The sequence below is a fragment of the Spea bombifrons genome, chromosome 1, assembly GCF_027358695.1.
Source record: "Spea bombifrons isolate aSpeBom1 chromosome 1, aSpeBom1.2.pri, whole genome shotgun sequence".
Lineage (NCBI taxonomy): Eukaryota > Metazoa > Chordata > Amphibia > Anura > Pelobatidae > Spea > Spea bombifrons.
The window spans coordinates 55332761-55357900 of NC_071087.1; the positions used below are offsets into that span (position 1 = coordinate 55332761).

The window sequence follows — 25140 nt, forward strand, 5'->3', positions numbered from 1 at the left end:
GTCACCATACCAGATTTGTATTGGAATTTATATTTAATGTGGTGATGAGTGATATGATCTAGGGCTTTCATATAAGGACTACATGGTGTTAAGATTTTTTTTTAGTATGGAGTATGGAGCTCATTTGCCTTGGTACATTCCAGCCAGTCCAACATTTCTTTCAAGTGAGCCTGAGGTGGTGTGGAGTTCAACCAATGTTGGAGTATAGATTTCCTAGCAACCACTAAAATGATTATAATTAACCTTCCCAGTTGTAGAGGTTGAAGAGAGGCCAAATATCACTGCGTACGGTCGCCCACAAATAGGGCTACCCAGTTTACCCCTATGGTTGAAAATATATACCTCCCTCCAAAAGATTTTAATCCTAGGGCATGGCCATAGCATCAGTAGCCTGCCTATTCAGAGCCCAATATGCATTGTGGGTTATAATCCATTTCTACATAAAGATATAAGTAATAAATAATATATATATATATATATATATATATATATATATATATATATATAAAAGGAGATGTGTTTGGCCAAATACATCCACTGCATAGCATTTAGTTGTGGGATGAGGAAAGGGGCAAATGCATATGGGGGAGCAGAATCACCTCATACGTTTGCAAAACAGACAATATTATTATTATTTATTGTTTTATATAGCGCCATCAAATTCCGTAGCGCTGTACAACGGGTAGACAGGACACAACAAGTAGTATGCAACATAACAAATTGACTAACAGAGACAACAGGTGAGGAGGGCCCTGCTCAAACGAGCTTACAGCTATCATATACATTAAAGTACATATGGAGTGTCCCTTTAGCATTTGGTGGGAGTAAACACCTCCTGGGAGCATGCTATTAGAGAGTTCCCAGGTCTCAGGTTTCCCTCAAGGTTTTATTGATCTTCTTGCAAGTTGCTACTAATAATGTCTGCTGCTAATGACTTCTGGCGTTTTTTTAATTACCATGCATGATTGCCATCTTGTGTTTATTTGTTCCATATCACACAAGACATGAATCCGTAAGTGTAGTGAGCCTGTTTAGAAGCGCATTGGATGAAATAGACAAACAAGAAGATTAGACACAATATTCCATACATTTAACCATACCCTATTATTTGTGTGAATCATTATAATATTGATTGGTATCTATTTTAAGCATTGCTCACATACTTTTCCTGATTCATACCTTTCATGCTACAAAGCACCTTGTTGACGCCACAGGAAACAGACATTACCAAACCTGACCACAGGTGTAAGAAAATTGTTATTTAGTGAGTCACCAGACATGTTTTCAGGGCTGACCTGCTTTACATATAGATTTTCCATGATGATTTGATAATATAGGGAGTTCTTTACCTTCTACCAAAGAAATTGTTCAACATAAGAAAAGGGAACGCTCTGGTGTGTTAAGCATTATACTTTCAAAAACAAGGCCTTAAATGTGGTCAAAGGTATTGGGACACGTGACCATTGAGGTCTGTGCTTTTGATCCAAAAGAAGTCGAAAAAAATCAAAAAATTCCTTCTTGACTCAAAAAGCCAATCAAATTTCTCCTTGGATCAAGAAGCTGTAAAATATTAATGTCTATTTTATCATTTCCAGTATGCTCTGCTTTTTAAAAAAAAAAAAATCCGTCTCTCTTGGCAGTGAATTTCATACCTTTATTGTACTGTAAAGAATCCTTTCTTTTGTTATATTCAAAATCTTTGCTCTTCCAGTCTCAGAGGATGACTTCTTGTTTTTTTGGAAACTTCAATTAACGAACAGGTTACTGCAAAGCTCTTTATATTGGCCTGCACATATCTATAGAATGTTATAATAGCTGATACACTTTTTTAGTCTTTTTTCATAACTAGAATCTTCCAATCTCCAATCACCTTTTCTAGTTCCATAATGTCCTTCTTAAGGATCGGTGCCCAATATTGCACTGCATATTCAAAGTAAGGTCTTACCACTGATAACCATACCTGGGAACTTCTTGGCTCCGGCTACCCGGAGCCTTCCCTTGCGGGACGCGGATAGGACTGCACACTGACGTCAGCGGGCAGTCCCGTTGACGTTGGTGGGCGGTCTCGCTGACGTCGGGGGCGTTCCCGCTGACGGCACCAGCAAACAGCCCCATTTAAATGGGAAATAAGAGGGGAGCAGGGCATGTCAAGACCCCACTGCCGCGACCCGGAGTAACGTCAAAGTCTACGTATTACCATACCTAATTCCATGTCATCCGTAAACAGTAAGACATGGCTTAAAAACAATATGGGGATGTTTTATACCTGTTCACTGCGCATGACAGTGAATATCTGCTGGGTCATTCTTTATTTTGCACAAATAAGTTAACCTGTGAATATGGAACATGCAAATAGCAAAGATTGAGTGTATTAGACAATGTGAAGGACTCCAGGCATGCTTCCATAAGGACACTAGATATTACCATTGTTAGTAAGCTCATGGAGGACAGGGATGCACTCTGAATACTCTGAGGCTTGCAGCTGAAATTAGTTACGACAGCTATAGTTATAGTAATAAGTACAGGTCCTGATATTAGTTCTTTAGGGTTATTATTTGTCATAATTGATTTTTTATAGGCCTATTTTGTAGGTGACATCAGTTACTTCAAGCTGCTGGCATTTGCCAAAATAAGTGACCACTGAGCAACAACTATAATGTTATCTTCATATGAGAGCAAAATTTTATTGCACAAATAAAGCGGCTAACATGCTGCGGCCATTCAACCTTGCCTGGAGTGCAGGTAACAGGCGCTGGCGTTTCCATGACAGCACTCCCAGGTGTAAACAGAGACACTCTGGGTGCAGAGGTGACTAACACGGCCAATAAAGCGCATGCGCCACACTGTTTCTGTATAACACTAAAAATCTGTCCAGCAACAAGAGCCCGAAAGCTAGCCAATCAGCGTCGTCTCTTTCACTACCAATCAAACAGGCTTTGTAGCTGCGGCTGGCCAATACCGCGAAACCACATTCCTTCGCCCAATCACACGCAAGTAAATTCGGGCGGTCTTTTCAAACAGCATATGACAGTAGGAGGGAAGGGAGGAGATTAAAACCTAGACTCATAACGAAGAATTTATGTATTCCGCCGCTGTACTTTATCTTTTTATTTTTCTTTACAGTTGGTTAGAAACTTCTTGAACCTCATACCTAAAGTGATCGAAGCCCATCCGGACTGCTTTAAGACAACTGAAGTCACCGAGCACCTTATTGTAGGGGGCTGCTCACGGGGACTATTTTACTATTGTAGAACGTTCTTTTTGTTGTCCTTGAACGAAATCGATCCGCCGTGTGACGTCTGAAGCTCCAGGGCGTAGAAGTATCCGAAACAAAAACAAGCTTTAGCGATAGGGTTGCGATGTTCATACAGCTGTACAGTCTATAGGCGCTTGTAGATAACTGATGTTGTTATGAAGACAGATCCTGTAAATACAGACTCCGTGTCTCGGGCTTAGTGGTATTGGCCAGGAGGTCTGTTTCCCTAATGCGACCAGGACTAGGATCTCTCTGATCTCTTGACATTTGGATATCTGGGTCACCATGTCCCTGGAGTGAAAGAAGCCAAATCTTACAGTCTGTCCTTACGCTGGGAGTACAGGTGAGATCCCGAGACCTTTATGCGATTGTAATGTCAGGGACGCAGTACTTATTATCGTGTTTGTATGTTCTTTCCGCCATAGAATATTCTAATAATAACTTAGTCTTTTTATTGTGATGTCTAACTTCCTGGATATAAAGTAAACACAAGAAATACATTGGATGTATGTATTATATATGTATATATAATATATAATTGGGTAATAGTTCGAGTACTTGTCCTGACATAAGTGTTGGGGGGGGGGTGTTCTGTGTATATCTATATCCTTGCGATGTTTCGCTATATTCGGATCTAGTGCATATGATTCTATTGGCAGTGGTCAGATCTGTCTGATTTGCGGGGCTAGCTTGTTTTTTCTTTTAGGGCCCCCTCCTTGGCAATTCCTATACATTGAGGTAGTTGGGTTGTTTGTTGCTGTGTGGGGGGGGGGGGTCGCCTAGTTTTAAAAGGGCTTGGAGGTGGCTATTGACGCTAATCAGCTGAGCGATCCTTGGAAAAATAAACAAAAGCAATCTGCCCCCAGGATGCCTTTCTCGATCTGTGCAGACGTGACTAGCGACCACTGTCCCAATGGGAGCCATAAAGGGACTCTGGTTACCCGAGACAGCTCCTCCTCCTCCTTGTAAGACCAAGAAGATCCGCCCCACATACCAGCTGATCGCTGCTTACGTCTGGGGCCAAAGAAAAACAACTGCAATTCTCTCTTCTTATTATTTTTCTCATCTATTGGCCTTCAGTTTCCAGGATGAAAGATTTGGTAGCGATGGATAACACCAGTAACGAGGCCTTCAAGCTCCTGAAGCAACTGAACATTCATCTGGAACAGGAATGTAAATACCAGCCTAGGGAGAAGGGCTTGATCCTCATAGAGTCCACAACTGAGGTGAGAAATGGGATATGCCGTTTATTATGTTTACAGTGGGCCGATGTCCCTATAATCCACCCTACAGCGGCTTCCAGTGTTCATAGATGTTTGTTTGCACTTTTTTGTTAATTCTATTGTTTTTCCTGTTTTCGTGTTCCCCATACAAGGTCACGGGGTCCTTCAGATCCTGTTTTAATACTAACGTTTAGTGTTATGTGATGGGAAAAGGTTATGAGAGGGTACTTACTAAAGGAAACTTGTATGTTGGGGCAGCAGTTGGTATTGTAATATAGCCCATGTAACTGTTAGAACAATTGATTTTAGAATATACTTAGATACTTAAAACTATAATATGCCAATTATATTTAGACAAACATAGAAGGCTTGATAGTTTATGGTCTGATCTAACTGTAGGGGTTATGAAACTTGATACGCTTCCTGTCTGCCTTTATCTTCCAATGCCCTAATGAATCTACAAGGCTGTTTACCAAGGCCGATTTATCGATAGCCCAACCCTGTATCTGTTTTTGTCAGCGTATTTAACAATAACTAGATATTTTTCATAATCTACATTTTCACAGAATTACATTCAAATAGTTTACATTCAGAACTACGTACAATGCTTTTATTCTGGTTGATACAGAATAATTTTATAATATTTTTTCTTTTTTCCCCAGAATGATAACACCATCTGTCCAAAGTCAAGAAATGCAAAGGTTGAGGATGTGTGGAGTCTCACCAACTTTTTCGCTTTGAGTATGGAAACCTTTGTACTCGCTGTGAACATCTTGGACCGATTCCTGGCAGTAATGAAGGTAACATTTTATGTATGGATTGAAAAGAGCCATCTGCTGGGTACTCGTGCCACGCAGTTACGATATTGCGGTCAGGTGCTAAATGTGTCCTCTCCTGCTTTCTGTAGGTGAAGCCAAAGCATCTGTCCTGCATTGGCGTTTGCTGCTTCCAATTGGCAGCTCATGTCGTGGAGGAAGAGTGCAATATCCCATCCATCCATGATGTTATCCGCATCAGCCAATGTAAATGCACTGTTTCTGACCTGAAACGAATGGAGAAGATCATCTCTGAGAAATTGCACTTTGAATTCAAAGCTACCACTGCCTTAACCTTTTTGCACTTGTATCACACAATTCTCCTTTGCCATTCCTCTGAGAGGTACGCATCTTGTGGTGTTTTTGATCGCATTACTGTGCCACAGTTATTGGGGCTTCAATTTAGAATGTAGAGTACATTATTAAATGACTAGGATTTTGAAAATAAGTTATTGCTTTAGTTGTGGACTCTGGCTTAGAAGGCCCTAAGAGAATGTGTGTTTTCAAGCCAGGGGGTTCTTAAGAAGCTAATGTTTTTATTTGAATAACTTTTTTTTGCAAGGTAGTTTATATCATGTCCACTTATTCAGTGCTTTTTACTGTATCTGCTTAAGTTACCATCACATCTAAGAATTGGATTCTTTCCCAATTATAGGAACGAGGTATTGAATCTTGACAAACTGGAAGCTCAGCTGAAAGCTTGCAACTGCCGACTTGTGTTCTCTAAAGCAAAAGTATGTACGAAGAATGATTAATTAACTGAATTGTTTTATGCATTTATTGGTCGATTTTGGTGAATTCATCCAACATTTCTCCCTTCTCCTTCTAGCCCTCAGTATTAGCACTGTGCCTTCTAACACTTGAAGTAGAAACCTTAAAGTCCCTGGAACTGTTTGAAATTGCTCTGCGTGTGCAAAAGCATTTAAAGGTAAATATAACAGATATAATGTTTAACATGAAGAAAGGAAGCACATAATTCAAATTTGTCTCTTAAAGAATACCGTTGTCTCTTTAAATTGTGTAAACTCCCAACCAATGTTAGTTCCTAGCCTGGCTGCCAAGACCATATGAAGAACCATGAAGGGTTTAGGCCTAATTTCATCCCAAAATGAAAATGTGTAGCTACAAGACGCCCCTGGCTAGTTTTAATGAATAAAGCTATCTCCATTTCTTTCAGAGACGCATGTCAGTATTCCTTCCTACTTTTAGATGGCATTCCCATTCTGGGATCTTTTTTTAATGGTTTACCAACCTGCAAGTAACCTCCATGTTTTCAACAGCCACGACCACGCTTGTGGGAGGCAGCCTGTTTTGTTTCTTATGTAAACAAACTGTTGCATATAACACAGGGGTTCTTTTTTTGGCTGATTTTTATATTAATCTTCATTTTAGGTTAACGATTCTGATATGCTGTACTGGAGAGAGTTGGTGTCAAAATGCCTGGCTGATTATTCTTCACCTGAATGCTGCAAACCTGATCACAAGAAACTTGTCTGGATTGTATCCAGACGCACTGCACAAAACCTCCATAACAGTTACTATAGTGTTCCCGAATTGCCAACCATACCAGAGTGTGGCTACCTAGATGAGAGTGAGAGGTACGTCTATGCAAAGCAAACTTACACCATGTGACTATCATCTTGTTCTTCAAGTGACTCCTTGCAAAGCTTTCATAAATCTCACTCCATAATGGCTGTTTTTTGTTTTAGTGAGGATTCCTGTGAAGATATGAGTAGTGGAGAAGACTGTCTGAGCTGCTCTCCACCCAGTGACCTAGAGGCCTCTTTCTTCTTTGATGAATACAAGCCAAAACTAAAACGCCGGTCACGTCACCTTAACCCTTTGTAACAAAGGAGGAATCTAAAGATTCAATTGTTGCATGCATGGTAGTCCGATCTTACTATATGGAAGAACAAAAGATGCTTGCTCCTTACACATGAGATTTGTATTTTTCACATTTTTTAATTTCCTCCCTTGTTTTTGAGATTGTTCCTTTTAATCCCAAGAAAGCAGAATACGTTTGCAATGACCATTTGCACATGTGTTTTGCATTGGTTTTTCCTAATTTTAAGCCAGTAGAAAATGTAGCTCGGGAATAGTAAAATGTTACATTTCTGCTAATGTCGTTAAACTTTAGGCACAATACTGGACACATGATATGGAATTAGAATCACATATGCGTTATACAAAGGTTGCATCTTTTTTTTAGCTGCCTCCTGTTTATCACATAGAGGCTACTCCTAATCTACAGTACTGTTTATCTGTTTGTGTTAACTGTTTTACATTCCTTTAGCAAATTAACGTTTGAATTTTATGTTTAACAAAAAAAAATATATATATATATCTTTGTTTTTATTTGCATGGCTTCTCCCGTTCAACAGCCTTGATGGTGTAAGTGCCAAGTCAAAAGATACAATGAAATTGTAGTCTGGCAAGCTAATGTTTGGTGCTGAGGAAACTTTAGAAGGGCAATAAAACTAGTATTGCATGATAGCAAAGTGCTAAATATCAGATGGAGCGGGAGATGTTCCAGTTAAGCTCTGTCTTTATCTGAATATTTATCCAATACTGAAGCACAACGGCGCATTCAACTTATTTGCCAAGCTGTGCGTTTGAATATGCTGGTTTTGTACTATTGTGAAGAGAGATGAATGGGTTTTTCCCCCCAAAAATCTGAAGAAGTCTTCAGAAAAGTTAGCTGTTCAGCGCATGATAAAAAAATCTTTTATTAGTCTACTGGGTTTTTCTTCCATCTTCACCTTCTTTATTTCAACTAGTGGACGTCTTGGCTCTGGCAAGGAGTATGAAGTCTGCCTCGCATCCTCTAAAGTGTTCGATGGGCTTAATGAGCCCCAATGATTAAATGGCATTGTTATTGTTGGTTGGAAAATGTGAACGGTGAAAAATGCTTTAAGTTTTAAGTGTTGGCACCCAAAGTGAATCTGAATCATGGTGAGTGTGATGGTAGAGATGTGAATGGTGCTGTATTGTTTGTACATTATTTTTTGTTGTGTAAAATGAAGAAAAAAAAAATTGTACAGAAAAAAAATTGTAAATTTTGAAAATGTACAGAAAAATGTAAAAACCAAAAATGGAGATAAAAAAATGTATTTTTTTACATGTATGTAGTGTTTTTGTTAAATGGCATGTAGATATTAATTTATTCCATATCACTTTATTGTATATTGGGCTGTTTTTGTGTTTTTCGGTTTTTTTTTTCTACAAGTCTTAACCAATAAAAAAAAAAAAATACTTTTTTCAAATGCCTCTTTATGTGTGTTGTAAATAAAAGTACTAGGCTGATATGGGGTATGAACACTTTAAAATGTTTTGGTAAAGGGTTGAAAATGTAGAAGATAAGTATGGTTAAGGTAACAAATGTCCACCCGCATAATTCAAGTGGCTACTGAAAGTCCCATGTAAAAAACATAATGATTTTTAGGTTAGCATTGACAAAAAAAACAAAACAGTTATCTTTATTTGTCCCAATAACACAGATAAATAACCATTCTGTTTGCCACAGTCAGGGTGATAAGGAGTCCAGGCTGTTTGTTTAGTAGATTGGGCTACTAGAACACATACAAATGGCTTATATGTAGCGGTCTGAAAACATAACTGTTTTAACCCCTTCAATCCCAGGGGTTTTTGGTACCTCAAAGTCCGGAGCAATTTTGCCATTTTTGCGCTATGTCGGTTCAGCGATGATTCTCTTTTCCTGTGAATAGTGTACCCATGTAAACTATATATTGTTTTTTCAAGGAAAGATAGAGATAGGTAAAGTGACAGAAAATTCCATCCAAATTTATCAATTCAGGTGTCCTGATTTCAGAAATACCTAATTTATATAGAATATTCATACTTTTCCAGCACATAAAGCCAACATACTATAAGGTGTACATTACTTTATACAAAGCCGTAAAATTTTTACATTAGGTATGATGGGACTGTAACTCTAATTTTAAACAAATAAAACAAAAACACCCGCAAAGGTATATATTTCTGTAAAGCAGACAACCCAGGCTATCCTATCACGGGTATTTTGGGCATTCTACATGCAGGTATTTGGCCACCAATCACTGTCAAAGGTGGCCACAGAAATTAGTTCCTGCGCCTTTTTCAACAACACGTCTTAGTATTTTGTAGTATTCTTAGGATTTTTTGTACAGGGTATGTGTTACGGCAGAGAAATCTATCCTAAATTGTTCAGCCGCCTCTCCTGATTACGGAAATACCCCACATGCCTAGTTTTTTGTGGTTTTCTGGACATTACAGGGCATAAGTTGTAACGTGCCGGCATGCTGGATCACTGATTACGGAAATACCCCACATGCATAGGTTTTTTATGCATATGGTTATTTATGGGTTTTTTTTAATTTGCAGGGAAAAAAACTTATGGAATTGTGCCAATTGAAAATACCCCCCTGTGGCTCACCCTAACACACACAAAAAAAAAAGTATGACGGAAAATTAATAATCTACCTTGGTGTGGTAGATCATGAAGCACTCATCGATGCAGAGTCCTGGCAAAGAGGGACAGGAAGGGCAGTGGGACCTGGAGTCCTTCCTAATACCCTTTTTGTAACAGACTCTGCATCTTTTCTGAGGCTTCTGTTTGGCACCAGTGGTGGGGATTGTAGAAGGAAAATGCCTGCCGGTAAGACGCAGGACATTCTCATCCTGCACATTAGGGATTGGCTGCTCAAAGAGGATATCCCTCAGGATTTTGAGCTGGAACTCTAGGAAGGTGTAGATCTTCCCAGTGGCACATTTCTTGTGGCAACCTGGGTGACGTAAATGGCCACCTTTTTGTACCAGGTCTTGGTCTTATGCAGCACCAGGTACGGCTGCAGACACTGGTCAGAAAGATCTACACCCCCCATGTTCTTGTTGTAATCGGTGATGCACTGAGGCTTGAGCCCCTGAGCATCACCTTCCCCACGTACACTGACAGGTACCACCTTCTCGTTGTGTATAGTGGAGAGGATATACACATCCTTCCTGTCAGTGTACCTGAGGGCCAACAGCTCCTGACTGCGCAGAGCACTGGTAGTGCCGCGCCTCTGCTTTGGGTATGTAAGGTTTTTAGGATAACCCTTGCGGGTTGGCCTAACAGTGCCACATGCCGGGGTCTGCTGTAAAAATAAAAAATGAAACAAATCTGCGCTGCTATAAAAGTTATCCACCCAGAGGTGGTAGCCCTTATTCAAATAGGGGGACAGCAGGTCACACTATCTTCCCACTAGTACCCACAGATTGTGGACAGCCAGGGGGATCAAGGTAACTGTCCTTCCCTTCGTAGAATCTGAAGGAAACAGTATATCCCGTCCCACTCTCGCAAAGTTTATATAACTTTACACTGTACCTCGAGCGCTTGGACGGGATATACTGTTTGAAGTTCAGTCTACCCTTGAATAGGACCAGGGACTCGTCTATAGCCATATTTTATCGGGGGTATAAATTTCAGGGAATTTACTTGAAAAATAATTAATAATGGGCCTCAATTTATATAAACGGTCAAATTGGGGGTGCTCTCTAGGGGGGCATTGGGAATTGTCACTAAAATGTAAAAATTTTAGGAGCCCAAAGTACCTGTTCCGGGGCATTATTTGGGAAAAAGCAGGGGTAGATATTATGGGATCTGTGCTCCAATATGATCGTATAGTGGGCTTTTTCACAATGCCCATCATAAGGGTCAGGGCCCAAAAATTTCTAATTTCATGGGAGTCAGTGGGGTACCAGGTCTGGCTTCTGTCTCCTTGGTCAGCTGCCTGACACTGGGCTGCATAGATGTTTGTTTGAGCTGCTAGCAGTTCAAAAAACTCGGGGGCAAACATTAAATTGAAAAATGACTTTGGCTCACTAGCATCAATGTCACAACTGATGCCAGAAGTCCCAGTAAAAGCAGGGATTACTGGGTCTATCATATTTGGGGGCATCCAATTATATTTAGAGTCAGGCTCTCCACGCCTGGCTTTAGCAGATGGACCCTGGCCATCATCTTCTTCCTCTGACTCGTCATTATCTGACGCACAGCAAGATTCAGATATTGGATCAATATCTGATGCAGTCAGAGTGGCTTCATCATCAGACTGAGTGAGGAAGTCATAAGCCTCCTCAGCGCTGAAGACACGTTGCACCATTGTACACCACACCTACCTACCCAATTTCTAAAACACTACACTATCCCCAATTACCTCTAACCACCAAAAACCAAAAATTTTAGGAGCCCAAAGTACCTGTTCCGGGGCATTATTTGGGAAAAAGCAGGGGTAGATATTATGGGATCTGTGCTCCAATATGATCGTATAGTGGGCACCAGGTACGGCTGCAGACACTGGTCAGAAAGATCTACACCCCCCATGTTCTTGTTGTAATCGGTGATGCACTGAGGCTTGAGCCCCTGAGCATCACCTTCCCCACGTACACTGACAGGTACCACCTTCTCGTTGTGTATAGTGGAGAGGATATACACATCCTTCCTGTCAGTGTACCTGAGGGCCAACAGCTCCTGACTGCGCAGAGCACTGGTAGTGCCGCGCCTCTGCTTTGGGTATGTAAGGTTTTTAGGATAACCCTTGCGGGTTGGCCTAACAGTGCCACATGCCGGGGTCTGCTGTAAAAATAAAAAATGAAACAAATCTGCGCTGCTATAAAAGTTATCCACCCAGAGGTGGTAGCCCTTATTCAAATAGGGGGACAGCAGGTCACACTATCTTCCCACTAGTACCCACAGATTGTGGACAGCCAGGGGGATCAAGGTAACTGTCCTTCCCTTCGTAGAATCTGAAGGAAACAGTATATCCCGTCCCACTCTCGCAAAGTTTATATAACTTTACACTGTACCTCGAGCGCTTGGACGGGATATACTGTTTGAAGTTCAGTCTACCCTTGAATAGGACCAGGGACTCGTCTATAGCCATATTTTATCGGGGGTATAAATTTCAGGGAATTTACTTGAAAAATAATTAATAATGGGCCTCAATTTATATAAACGGTCAAATTGGGGGTGCTCTCTAGGGGGGCATTGGGAATTGTCACTAAAATGTAAAAATTTTAGGAGCCCAAAGTACCTGTTCCGGGGCATTATTTGGGAAAAAGCAGGGGTAGATATTATGGGATCTGTGCTCCAATATGATCGTATAGTGGGCTTTTTCACAATGCCCATCATAAGGGTCAGGGCCCAAAAATTTCTAATTTCATGGGAGTCAGTGGGGTACCAGGTCTGGCTTCTGTCTCCTTGGTCAGCTGCCTGACACTGGGCTGCATAGATGTTTGTTTGAGCTGCTAGCAGTTCAAAAAACTCGGGGGCAAACATTAAATTGAAAAATGACTTTGGCTCACTAGCATCAATGTCACAACTGATGCCAGAAGTCCCAGTAAAAGCAGGGATTACTGGGTCTATCATATTTGGGGGCATCCAATTATATTTAGAGTCAGGCTCTCCACGCCTGGCTTTAGCAGATGGACCCTGGCCATCATCTTCTTCCTCTGACTCGTCATTATCTGACGCACAGCAAGATTCAGATATTGGATCAATATCTGATGCAGTCAGAGTGGCTTCATCATCAGACTGAGTGAGGAAGTCATAAGCCTCCTCAGCGCTGAAGACACGTTGCACCATTGTACACCACACCTACCTACCCAATTTCTAAAACACTACACTATCCCCAATTACCTCTAACCACCCACCAAACTAAACCCAATTTTATTTTTTTGTATTTTTTTTTTTTGAGGATTGTGGGGAGGAAAGGGTGGGTTGATTTTGGGTAAGACAGGTATTTGGGGGTTTATATATGATGTGGTTTTGCACTAAACACTGCAGCTCTGCAAGATGATCTCTCTCTCTCTCCGATCACAATAATGGAGGAGAGAGGAAGAGCATCTGCAGTAACGGTCACATGATCGCTGTGATTGGTCATCACAGCGATCATGTGACATTACTGCCAGATGTGTGGCACTGGGGGACTGCCCCGGATGTAACTGTTACAGCTCCCTCATCAGAGTGATTGGGTAGACAGACCCTGCAGGGATATCCTGTCCTCCCGTGAGCTACCAGGTCACGTCAGTAGTGACGTGACCCGGAAGGGAAAGCACGATCGCGCATTTCCAACTGTAACAGTCTACCGGCATTCGTGCCGGAAACTGTTACAGCTCCCTCATCAGAGTGATCGAGTAGCCCAGCAGGGTCTAGACAGACCCTGCAGGGATACCCGATCCTCCCGTGAACTTCCAGGTGACATCAGTAGTGACGTCACCTGGAAGGGAAAGCCCAATCAGGCATTTCTATCTGTAACAGCCCATTGTCCTTAAGGGATTAAGAAACATTTTGAATCTAAAATATTGATGTATATTAGAACCTTAGATTCCACCAAACATTACTTATCAATGGGGTTTTCCTAGTAGAGGTTCCGCCTATCCAGGTAGGGCAGGAAATCTGCTGGCACGATTTCCCCGCTATGGTACTTGCGAGTACTCCATTGCTGGGACGATGCACAATTCTTATCGTAGGGCTTACTCCTAGCCCTTGGGCTGCTGGCCTCCATGAATGACAAGGATGTCCGAGATGGTGGCACCCTTTCTTCACTATGGGAGCATGACGTATGTCTGGCTCTTAATCCTTGTGTCAAACGCTTCTTACTGGCATCCTCTAGAATTCATCCCTTCAGACGACATCTGATTCCTAGGATCTGTATTTGGTCCTTATCAGTTTAGTTAAGGCTCCATTCGAACCTATAGAAGACATTCCTCTCAAACTTCTCACCTGCAAGACGATCTTTCTACTAGCCTTGACGTCTATTTTTGCTTTCACTGGACCATAGAAAGCGGTCAGCAGTTTCCAGAACTTCGATTGCACAATAGATTGTTTTCACTATTTCAAAGGCCTACCTCTGGGGGAATTACAGCTTACTCCACAAGGGCTGTCTCAAAATCTTGGACAGAGGCAGCTGGGGTTCAGTGGATCAGACCTGCAGAGCGGCGGTATGGAACAGCGTGCACACATTCATTAAGCACTATAGGCTCCAGGCTTCCTTTTCAGGATGATGCTAAATTGGGAAGAGTCTTGTGGTCTGTGGTTTTGGATCCCATCCTGTTATTATTTATTATTATCTATTATTTATATAGCGCCAACAGTTTACGCAGTGCTTAATACAACACGTATATTCAAGGGATATGACAAGACCAGAATTTACAGATTAAGACAAACCGATACATTCGGTGGAGAGAACCCTGCTCGCAAGCTTACAATCTTGAGGGAATGGGGTAGCGTTGTGACATCCATGAAGAAATAGCAGACAAGCAATTGGTAATACGGGACATGACAGATGGAGAGAGATCAGCAGAAGACAGGTTGATTTGGGTATCAGCTGCGTATAGATGATACTGGAGGCCAAATGAGTTGATTAGTTTGTCAAGAGATGAAGTATAAAGAGAGAACAGCAGAGGGCCAAGGACTGAACCTTGGGGGACACCAACCAAGAGTGGAAGGGGCGATGATGTTGTGCCAGAGAAGTTGACAGGGAAGGAACGGTTAGACGGATATGAGGAGATCCAGGAGAGAGCTGTATCTCGAATGCATATAGAAGCAAGTGAGTCTAGAAGAAGGTGGTGATCAACAGTATCAAAAGCAGCAGAGAGATCCAGTAGTATTAGAATAGAGAAGTGACCTGTAACTTTGTTACATCCCCTACCGTGCTACGGTGAGCTCGAAGGAGTAAATTCTTACCTATAACTTTTGGTTTATATTAATTTGGTCTTGGTTATTCACTGGGAAAGCGGGGAGGTTCCGGGAATTTTAATTCCTGCCCTAACTGGATAGGCGGAGCTTCTCCTACAGTGCTAACGGAAGTGATCAAGAAAAGAAATTCTCGGTAAGAATTTACTTTTTCAGAATTGAATTTAATTAAAATATCTTGCATCTAGCAGTTTATAAAAATAATAAAAGTGCACATTTTTTTGTTTGTATTTGCAGCTCATTTAGTAGCTGTTTTATTAGCATGTTTAGCTTGTTTGAGCAGGGCCCCTTACCTTTAATAAATTATCTTTTTTGATCTGTGACAGAAAAGATGTCAAGGAATGGATAGAAGGGACTTTGTAAAACATGATAATATGTTGTCCCAGCCAACAGATTTTAGATTATTGAAACAAATTGTTTACTTGAGAATTTGTAAGAGTTCTGCAGTAATGAGTTGTGTTTTGCTCCTTGATTTCACTATAAGGCTGGCCCTGTATAATGTATAGTTAGATCAGCGCAGACCTTCATATTGAAGGAATCATTCATAATGAATAGAGAAGTGACTCTCCTGTCAACTGTCCTTTTAGCGAATAAGCCCCAAAGTGGCAACTAGGAATAACCTTTTGTTGATCAGTTAAGAATTAACCCCTTAAAGACCAGAGCTATCTTATGCTCCAGGGCCAGAGCAACATTTGAATTGGGAAAAGGAGCAGAGGGCCTTGTTCTTGCGCGCTTACAATCTAGTAGAACAGTATTCGTGCATGTGATTGGTTGTAGATGCAGGGAAGATCTGATGTAGACTGACCAATCAGGTCATGGAGCTGTCAATAACAGCAGTGCCCTCTTAATCGTGGTGGCCACGGCGTCGTGAGACCGATTTTTAAGTGCGTCATGGCTAAGGTCATCATTGGTCACAATGATGTTAAAATATTATTTTTGAAAATGGTCCCACAGTTTTGGACTCTTTATAATATCAGATTTGAAGCTTTAAAGTGAGGGAATTTAAACATACATGGGGTAGGTAGAAGGCTATCCCGAATCTAAGATGAGAGAGCATGGACTGAGAAATGGGCAGACCGGATGTGTCTCTGAAGGTTTCACTTTAATGAAAGCTTTTTAGTTTCCATAGCAACAACCTATCAGTGCCTGTTCCTGTGGCAAATGACATTTAAATATTCCCTGAAAAATGATGACTGAAGCAGGGCTTTACATGGAGAAAAACTATTTCTGTCAAGGGCTTGGACATTCAACGGTGAATTATGCTTCTTAGAAGAGATGGATACATTCAACATTCATTCTGCGCAGTTTTTTTTTTTAAAAAACAAAACATTTGCTTTCACATAAGTACATTTTGTAAAAGGATTCATTCGCTTATAACCTTCTACCCTTTGCTGATATTTTCCATGAGTATTTATGCTAAAAAGTCACTGGGGAACCGATAAAACCACAGCATGTTTATGCAACCAGAAGAAATAACTTGTTTTTATCTAGCTTGTTAACTCACGGTCAGCCTGAAATGTATGACACTGCAGGCAAATTGGTGAACATGTGACACTAAGCTCTCTTGCCCTCTTTTGACCTTAACATTAAAGGGGAATGTCATTTTTTTTTGACATGGCTGTTATTTTAGGTGAATTCTAATTTCCAATCCAGAGTGCCGTAGAATATTATAGTGCTAAATAAATAAACAAATAAATGGTGTCCTGTTATTCATGGAGTTTTGTCAATAAAGCTGTGGACAAAACCCATTAATCCGACTGTTGTGTCCTTATTTGGGGTCATGGGGTAGGGGTTGTTTTCCTGAGGCTTTAGGCCTAAACAGTCGTATAAATGTAAGCATTACTTGCTCCAGCATATGAAAACAGTCTGAAACCTTGTGACATGTGAAATTCTACCTGCAGAGGCTTCTGCTGTTAATTATTAGCCATGTCGGGTAAGGGGCCATTGTTCTCCAGAGTAAGCACTTCTCTAAACAAAACAAGAAACAAGTGTTGTATTGTGTTATGGGGAACAGAACGCTGGCAATGTTACTGTGGACAGAGAACCTGAGCAAACACAAATAATCACTAAACATTAACTTGCATTCAGTATGTTGGAAATGAGCTGCTACGACCTAGAAGTTTGAATGCATCTGTACTTGTTTACTTTATCACAACAATCCACTGCTGAAAGGTACACATTACCATAGCAACTATGTGTGTATCGGGATACATTTACATGCAGATGAACACAATACTGGATTAGCACATCTACTACCTCTATAACATGTTTAGTTTGTGTAGGGTGTCTAGTCTAGTTTAAGGGACATGCAATCCCTTGGCATTCAGAGTTTGGCATGATGACTCCCAAGATGCTCTGCAAGTCATAGTTTACAACTATGCTTTTTCATAAATCCAGTAGTGGGTGCCATTTTTTGCACAGCAAGCACAGATTAGAGAGACGGTGTCCCTTTAAATGAACAGTTTTGCCCAGGGACGGACTGGGGATAACAAGGTGCACCTGAAACTTTGTGGTTAGCTGGTGACATAAGTGCAGCCAACGGCTGGATACGCGCAGCTGCTCGCTACTGTTTTATGCTCATGTAGCACGTGGCCGGGCATATCCACCCAAATGCACCACCTGCCCGGTATGCAAGATGGCCAGTCTGGGCCTGATCCTGCCATCTTTATCTGAAGACCGCTCTCTATGTAAAAAATATAACCCCCAAGCCTTTTTGGTGTGAAGAAGACACAATGTAGCATTTCTGGGTTTACACTGATAGTTTTAAACAACATTACCACAGTAAGGACTTTGTTTTTTTAATGTCCTTGTGATTATTTCAGAATTATTATAGAGGGCCATTTATTGAAAGCTTCCATTGTTTCACCGATCACCATTTGAATCATGATCTCTGTCCTTGGTAATTAAAATGGTGATACATGGTTTTGAAGAGATTTAACAAAGATGGGAGTTTATTACAATGGTGGAGAAATGTTAGAACAAGAGGTTATAATCTAGAACTAGAGGGTCAGAGGCCTACTGAGATGGTAGTAGATAAATGGAACAGCATCTCAGCAGAAGTGGCACATGCTAATACATATTTTTGGGTGTTTCACTGCAAGAAGAGATTAGAGAAAGCATTTCTTTAAACGGTTTTGCAACCCCTAGGACAAAATCCATTTGGAGCATGTGAATGCATATTCCCAGCACCTATGCACACATTGACAATGGCATTTAAATGTGTGCTAGGGACTAAGGGTATGGCTACCCCTTTAATGATAAATGCCATCAGAACTTAAATTCTGATCAGATCCAGATATCATACAATGAGCAACTGTCATCAAAATGCATGTATGTACACACATAGATGGTTGACAAAAGTGTCACAGGTGCTGTTGTATGTGTAACAGTCTTGTAGTTAGTATACATGTGTGTTCACTATCTGTCTACATAAATACATTGCATAATAAGCATCTACGTTTTCAAAACCTATTTTGTTTCTTCAGCTCTGTCCGGAAATTTCTGCAAGCATTCTGTAGCACTTTTGCCCTTGACCCAGGACACATCCTTAGTAAATGTAACATTTGCATACTTTTCAAGTCAGACAAGTTGAACCTTGTAGTTACTGTGGCCAATCATCATAGCGCAGACTGATCATAATCTGTGAGCAATGAAATTGGATCTCCTAACCTCCTACCAGTCACTGAGTTCATATTTGCATAAAGACCTAGTTCTGCATGATCATTTCCACGTGATCTACTGTATATGCTGGATTAGCAGAAATATTCATGATAAAAAAAACGTATCGTATGTGCTTTTTTCTGCTTCTTCAAAACTTCTTCCAGTGAAATATTATTTATGGGAAGATAGCATCTAACAGATTTTTGGTATTTGAAAACTGGCCATTACAGGCTAGTATTAGTCCATTTATTATTCTAGAGTCCATTCTGGATCCAAATTCAATTGGGTGGGGGGTCTTCAGTAAGCAGAATTATCCTAAAGTAAAGTCCAGACTATATCAAAGTTACGACTACTACGTTATGAATATAAAACAACTCAGTAGGGGAAAAAAATCTTGTGTGATACACTTCCTAAGAGATATTGTATCCTACAACCTAAAGAATGAAATCATGGCAGCACAATCCCGATAGCAGTGTAAATGTATTGAAATAAAATCTTTTCACAGAGGTAGGCCATGTCACTTTCACTTGACGAGTTTCTCACTCCAGCTCTTAATCATAAGTGTTTGTAAGTGTTAACACTTATGATTACGTGCTGAAGCGTGAAATGCATCAAGTGCAAGCTTCCTGGTCTGTTACCGTCAGATGATGTAACTTTGATAAACTCAAACTACCTTATTTGCTCGATTATAAGACGACCCCCCCCAAATCAAAATATTAATTTAGGAAAAAAACAAAAAGCCTGAATATAAGACTACCCTATAGGAAAAAAGTTTTACTAGTAAATATTAATTCATGTAAACTAATTTTCAGATGTAATAAAAGCTATGATTGAGAAAAATATATTTTTATTTCCTTTTATTTGCCAACCTGCCCCCCCCAGTTATGCACATCTGCCCCCAGGGTTGCCACTCTGCCTCCAAAAATGCTCCTCTATATGCCACTCTGCCTCCAAAAATGTCTTATACCTTCCTATATGCCACTGTGCCCCATGATATGCCTTTTAACCCCCTATATGCCCCTCTGCCGCATGATATGCCTTTTAACCCCCTATATGCCAGAGCGGCATATAGGGGGTTAAAAGGCATATCATGGGGCTGAGTGGCATATAGGGGGTTAAAATGCATTTCTGGAGGTATATATATATATAACTGCTAACAGCAATCACACTCCTATCAAGCCAAGGCAGCCAGTACATGCTGGAACCCGAGGATGATAGGGGTGTGATTACAGCCTCCCTATGCCATGCTACCACCACCACCCCCCTTACACATCCATACTAACACACACTCATTCACAAACATTTAAATACTCATTCATTCCATTAATCACACATACTTCACACATTAATCACAAAAAACCTCCCCCACCCCCTTACCTGAACTGCAGATCTCCCACTCGAAGACTTCTGCAGGGGCCCGGCTGTGCGAGCAACTTCTCTGGCCCCGCCCCCAGAGGAAGGAGGGGGGAGGTAGAGTTATGTGAGGACTGTGCTAGCTTCCTGTTCTCCTGGACGCTGCTCACGACCAAAGCACGGTAAGCAGCACGGCCCCAGCAGAATGAGGTCTGATTAGAAGACGACCTCGGTTATAAGACGAGGGGTATTTTTCAGAGCATTTGCTCTGGAAAAAACCTCGTCTTATAATCGAGCAAATACGGTACTTTCAGGATTGGAGTCTCTACAACCCCGTGGACTGGAATTTTATGGAGGAGTGACTTTATATTTGTCAGTACACTGTGTTATCCCCGTGCCTTGTTTCGGTATATTGTATGCTAGCACCACCCTAAATTTTCATAGTGTTTATTTTGCAGATGCATGGGGGATTATGCAGAATCCCTAATATGCAGTTGACCCTTCCACATCCCCACCAGTTATTTTCTGTGCATGAGATGTGCTCTGCCAAACACATCTCCTTCCACCACCAGTTAATTCCAGTGCTAGCCCTTAGAAGGCTCTAAAGACACCTTTTGCGCATGTGCTGCAACTTTCCCGTTACTAATTGCCTCCTTCAAGCAGTGGCAGTAAATGTCAGAACAGGACTACAGTTTCTAGGTAAGATTTTATTGGTTTTGTTTCGAAGAATACATATTAAAGTACTCATAGAGTACTCTGCCTTTTGGCTAAGATGAGTGAGGGAAAGTTTGTCCCTCTGGCCTGAAGGGAGGTAGAAAGAAAACGGAGGTGTGTGTCCAGCCCCCAAGGATCTCCAGCCTGCTCTACATTATGTGGTGGGTGTGGGTTATACTCCAGCATGGCACTGTGAAGGCTACAGGTAACACAAGAACACATTGGACCTTCCACTAACCACACCAGCAAATCTACAACAGAATGGCTGAAAAAGAAAGAATCAAGGTGTTGCGATGGCCCAGTCAAAGCCCAGACGTAAAAGGAAACAGCAACAAAAAGGGTACAGATTTCCACAAATCAGATTTTTAATGAACCGGCAGGTTCATTCTCCAAACAATAATCCAGCTATTATTGCTATTTTTTACATCTAGAACATATAGGGCATGGAAAAGCTTGGAAGCATTCACAAATAAGGAGAATGTTGGGCAGTGATCCTGTCATTTCCACCCGGTCCACTGGAACTATGTCCAACATTATGTCAGAAAAATCTGTCGTGGTCAAGATATCGGACAAGATTTACCCACCTGATTTTTTAGATACATAGATGGTAATGCAGCAAATTGACCTATATAGTCTGCCCCTTTTGAATCACTCACTACTTAGCAATTTTTCAGAATAGCTTTATGCACATCCCAAGATTTCTTGGATAATGTGTTTGTCTGTAATATTTCATGTCTTGTATGCTTCACTGTACAAATGTCAGATCCAGAATATTATACTGTAAATTTGTTGTTAAATATTAATAAAAAATCCAGAAAAAAATTCTCACTGGGCACTTCAACCATGTTGGTAAACCAAGAGCACTAGGTTTGAATAAGAATCAGACCTATGCACAAATATCTTGCCACACATAACACATCTAAGTAACTATAACGCTATAACATAATAATTTCATTGAAGACAATTTAATGTTTATGTCAGCCTTTAGTGGGTAGAGTTAATCTTCTAGATTTACTCCCTTTAATTATTGGCCATGCATTTAAAGTTTTATCAACTTAACTAAAAAAATATCAACTATATTTATGTTTAGCTTATTTTTTTTACCATGGTCCACGTCTGATCCATGGCTTGGATGGGCTTACATAGCCATAAACTCTTAAACATGACTTCCATATCAGATACATAGGCTGAGTGAGGTGAACTTTGCCATAATAATAAGACTTGTGACATTGCTGCTTAATCAAGTACTAGACGAAAATTCTGGTGCTCCATTAAACAGTCAAAAACTTTTACACTGTCAGTCAACCATGGAAGGTGTTCGATATTACAGTAAGAGTTGAGAAACGAAGAAGAAACCGGATCACACATCTTCTTACATCATACCATATTTACTAAATATCAATATCTGTTTTGTCATCACTGTTGGTAATTTCTGATTCATTTGATGCTTCCCCTTTGACATTTTCATGAAGTTATGAAAATGCGGTTAAAAGATTTAACGGCGTTGAAAAGCTAAGCTGCTCTTACTTATTTGTTTATTTGTTTCTTTATCTGTGGAAGTGTTTTATCCTTCTTTTGTAAAAATCCTCCTGGGGCAGGAATGCTGTTACATTCTAGAATTATGTTGTAGTGCAAGGTCTGGGTGTAAGGCAGTAGTTGTAATGATTTTATGCTATACATAAGTCTGTAGGATACACAAAAGCCAGTTATTAATTTTACAATATTTTTTCATCATGCCTGTTCTGGCCGCCAAGTAGACCTGTGCCACATAGCGCCTCCAATTTATCGGCCACTAGCCTTAAAGTGGCAGGGTCATATTAAAAAAATCACATTACATTACATTTATTTATAAAGCGCCGGCAGATTCCGCAACGCTGTTACTGTCAGATGAACAATTTAGAAACACATACAATACCACATACAATAACAAACTGGTGCAAAGGAGAGGAGGGCCCTGCCCTTGCGAGCTTACATAAACAAAAAATTGACAGCTCTCAGATCCAAATCTACAAATATATACCTTAAACAAGCCCAAGGCTTTTTTACTGTATTTTGGCCAAAGCAGATCATTTTTCTTTAAGACTGTTATTCAAATAAGAATGTTTATGCAAGTACATTACTTTCTTTGTATATTACTTTTTTTACGCCCTGAATTTCCTCATATAAAAAATATGTTGCAGGAGGATATTAAAAAGGACAAAAGAGCCATATTGGAAATACCCAAGAATTAACCAGTTTTTTGTTTGTCTTTGGGTTTTTTGTTGTTGTTTTTTTTAAAAAAAACATATCCTGGTGGATAACTGCATATATTAACTCTCTCAGGCCTGGAAGTTTTTCATTTCTGTTAAACCCTGATTCCCCTTATACATAATTTTGTTCAGGATTATTAGTGCCTTCTTTTAAAATCATAAAAAATACATACAAACATTAGTGATTATAATAGATAAAAAAAATACACTAAAATAGAAAAAAATGCATTTTTTGCAATGTTGCTTAATTTTTTTTCTTTACTGTAGGTACCACAGCTGAACATATATTTTTTTTTTACAATAAAACAGTGTTGTGTACACTGTGCCTTTCAACACACCAGCTGCACCTTCCCTCTAATTGTCTCAGCCAGAAATACATTTTTTTATGTTCAAAAGGGCCACATCCATGCTTTACATATATTATATGTATATATTACCCTATATTACAGATTTTGTAATACTATTGGCTTAATGTGTTTGGAGGCGGTGCTTTTTTTTAACTTATAGTGTTAGAGCTAAGGGGCAGTATGGCTCGAGAACCCTTTGGGGATCTCTCATATATTTTTGAAGCCTGTGGTGTCATGCTTCTTGGCGCAGGTTTTTAGGACATACTGAAAGGAGGAAGACTGAAGGAAGGGTGCTACTTGAGCTGTGGCGGCTAGGCATAGACCTCTGTAATAAAGGAGCTTTTTGACCTCCCCAACCATCCTATTGCGTAAGAGGCGCACCAGGGTCAGTTTCCCCTCTGAAACCTGCCACCCTTAGGCCTAGTCCAGAATATGCCACTACCTAGATGGGGTTTCTGCCCAAACCACCCACACACAACCACCCTTACTTCCTAACTGCACAGACAATGGAATTGAAAAAGCCATTGTTTTGTTCATCATTTATATGAAAATAAGAAAAAGAATGTCAAAATGCAGGTTGCTAGAAACCACAGGAAGATACATTTAAGACAAAAATATACTTATCAGTGTATCAATGTATCAGTAAGTATACATAAAAAAGTTAATGAGTGACAAAGTTTGCACTTCACATGATATTTCCATATGATATATGTGCCATTACAACTTGGTGCCGTAGTTAAAGAACCTAAACCAAGGCTATGGTAAATGCGAGTACCAGGAATTTCTCAGAATGATGTATAACGTTGTTAAAATGAGGAGTGGTTGAAGTGAACAAAATGACCTTGCCATGCCATTAACCGCCAATCATTTAGAATGCGGATCTATGGTTCCTAATGTTATTTATTAACAGAAGGATTTGTTATGCTTGCTATGCCATGTCTTGCAGCAAATTTCATCAGAGATACCTTATACACTCTTAGGTATTCTTAACACTTTAGTACTGAGGATATACTGAGTATATAGTCTGTGGGATACAAATGTGAATCTGTAAGTGTGTATACGTGTGTGTTTGTGCTAGCATGAGTGTATACATGTACGTATGTGTGAATGTTAGTGTGTGTTAGCATGAATGCGTTTGTGTAAGTGTATTGTGTTAGCATGTGTGTGTGTACGCAGGTATGTTAGTGCAAGTGTGGATATATACATGGTGTTAATGTGAGAGTGATTGTGTAAATATTTGTTGCGTATGTTACCGAGGTGGGGGCTCAAGGGGTTGGGGAGGGGGACACCCCTTTCCTGTCCCCAGATGGTGCCAGTCCTCCGTTGCTGATAGCTACATGATTAAAGAAGAGACCCGTGTCTTGAAAGCTTGCACTCTAATTCTTCTCAGGCACTAAAGGTATTGCATGAAAACTGAAAAAGCTTTTAAAAGGTTTCTGTGTTTTTTATGTTATTAAACATTCATTGGTAAGAATAAAAAGATATTTATCAAGTGTGCCACAAACTAATGTTTTACCTAAGTGGAACTGCACCTTTTAATACAGGAAAACACCGATCAGTATTTAGAGGGGGATTTCCAAACCATTGCGGTACTTAATGACGTAAAGCAATGTAAATGGCTGATGCAACATTTCAGTGGTATCAGTATGCAACAGGTATGCAATCTGCATTTAGAAACATGTTATTATTTGACTTACGTGTCTGGTATTGTCTTGTTTAAACAAGTTGTGTCATAAGGCAGTGTCTAGTGTCAGAGGGATGACTTATCTGTGACAAGGCAATCACATCTT

The 25140-nt window shown here is 40.3% G+C and overlaps 1 protein-coding gene across 1 annotated transcript; it reads left to right on the top strand.

The window, feature by feature from the left end:
* Window positions 1-3405: 3405 nt before the first annotated feature.
* On the top strand, window positions 3406-8557 carry CCNG2 (cyclin G2). The gene is made up of 8 exons (XM_053461670.1): window positions 3406-3599; window positions 4337-4482; window positions 5142-5279; window positions 5387-5637; window positions 5950-6028; window positions 6124-6222; window positions 6687-6892; window positions 7004-8557. The coding sequence occupies exons 2-8, from the start codon at window positions 4345-4347 to the stop codon at window positions 7140-7142; spliced, it is 1050 nt and encodes a 349-aa protein (XP_053317645.1). The 5' UTR covers window positions 3406-3599; window positions 4337-4344; the 3' UTR covers window positions 7143-8557.
* The last annotated feature ends 16583 nt before the right edge of the window (window positions 8558-25140 follow it).

What these genes read in the sequence shown, in the direction of transcription:
- CCNG2 (XM_053461670.1), top strand. Translation starts at nt 4,345, where the DNA reads ATGAAAGATTTGGTAGCGATGGATAACACCAGTAACGAGGCCTTCAAG. An exon ending in GATTCCTGGCAGTAATGAAG is followed by an intron (nt 5,280 to 5,386) that starts GTAACATTTTAT and finishes TGCTTTCTGTAG; the next exon opens with GTGAAGCCAAAGCATCTGTC. An exon ending in GTGTGCAAAAGCATTTAAAG is followed by an intron (nt 6,223 to 6,686) that starts GTAAATATAACA and finishes TCTTCATTTTAG; the next exon opens with GTTAACGATTCTGATATGCT.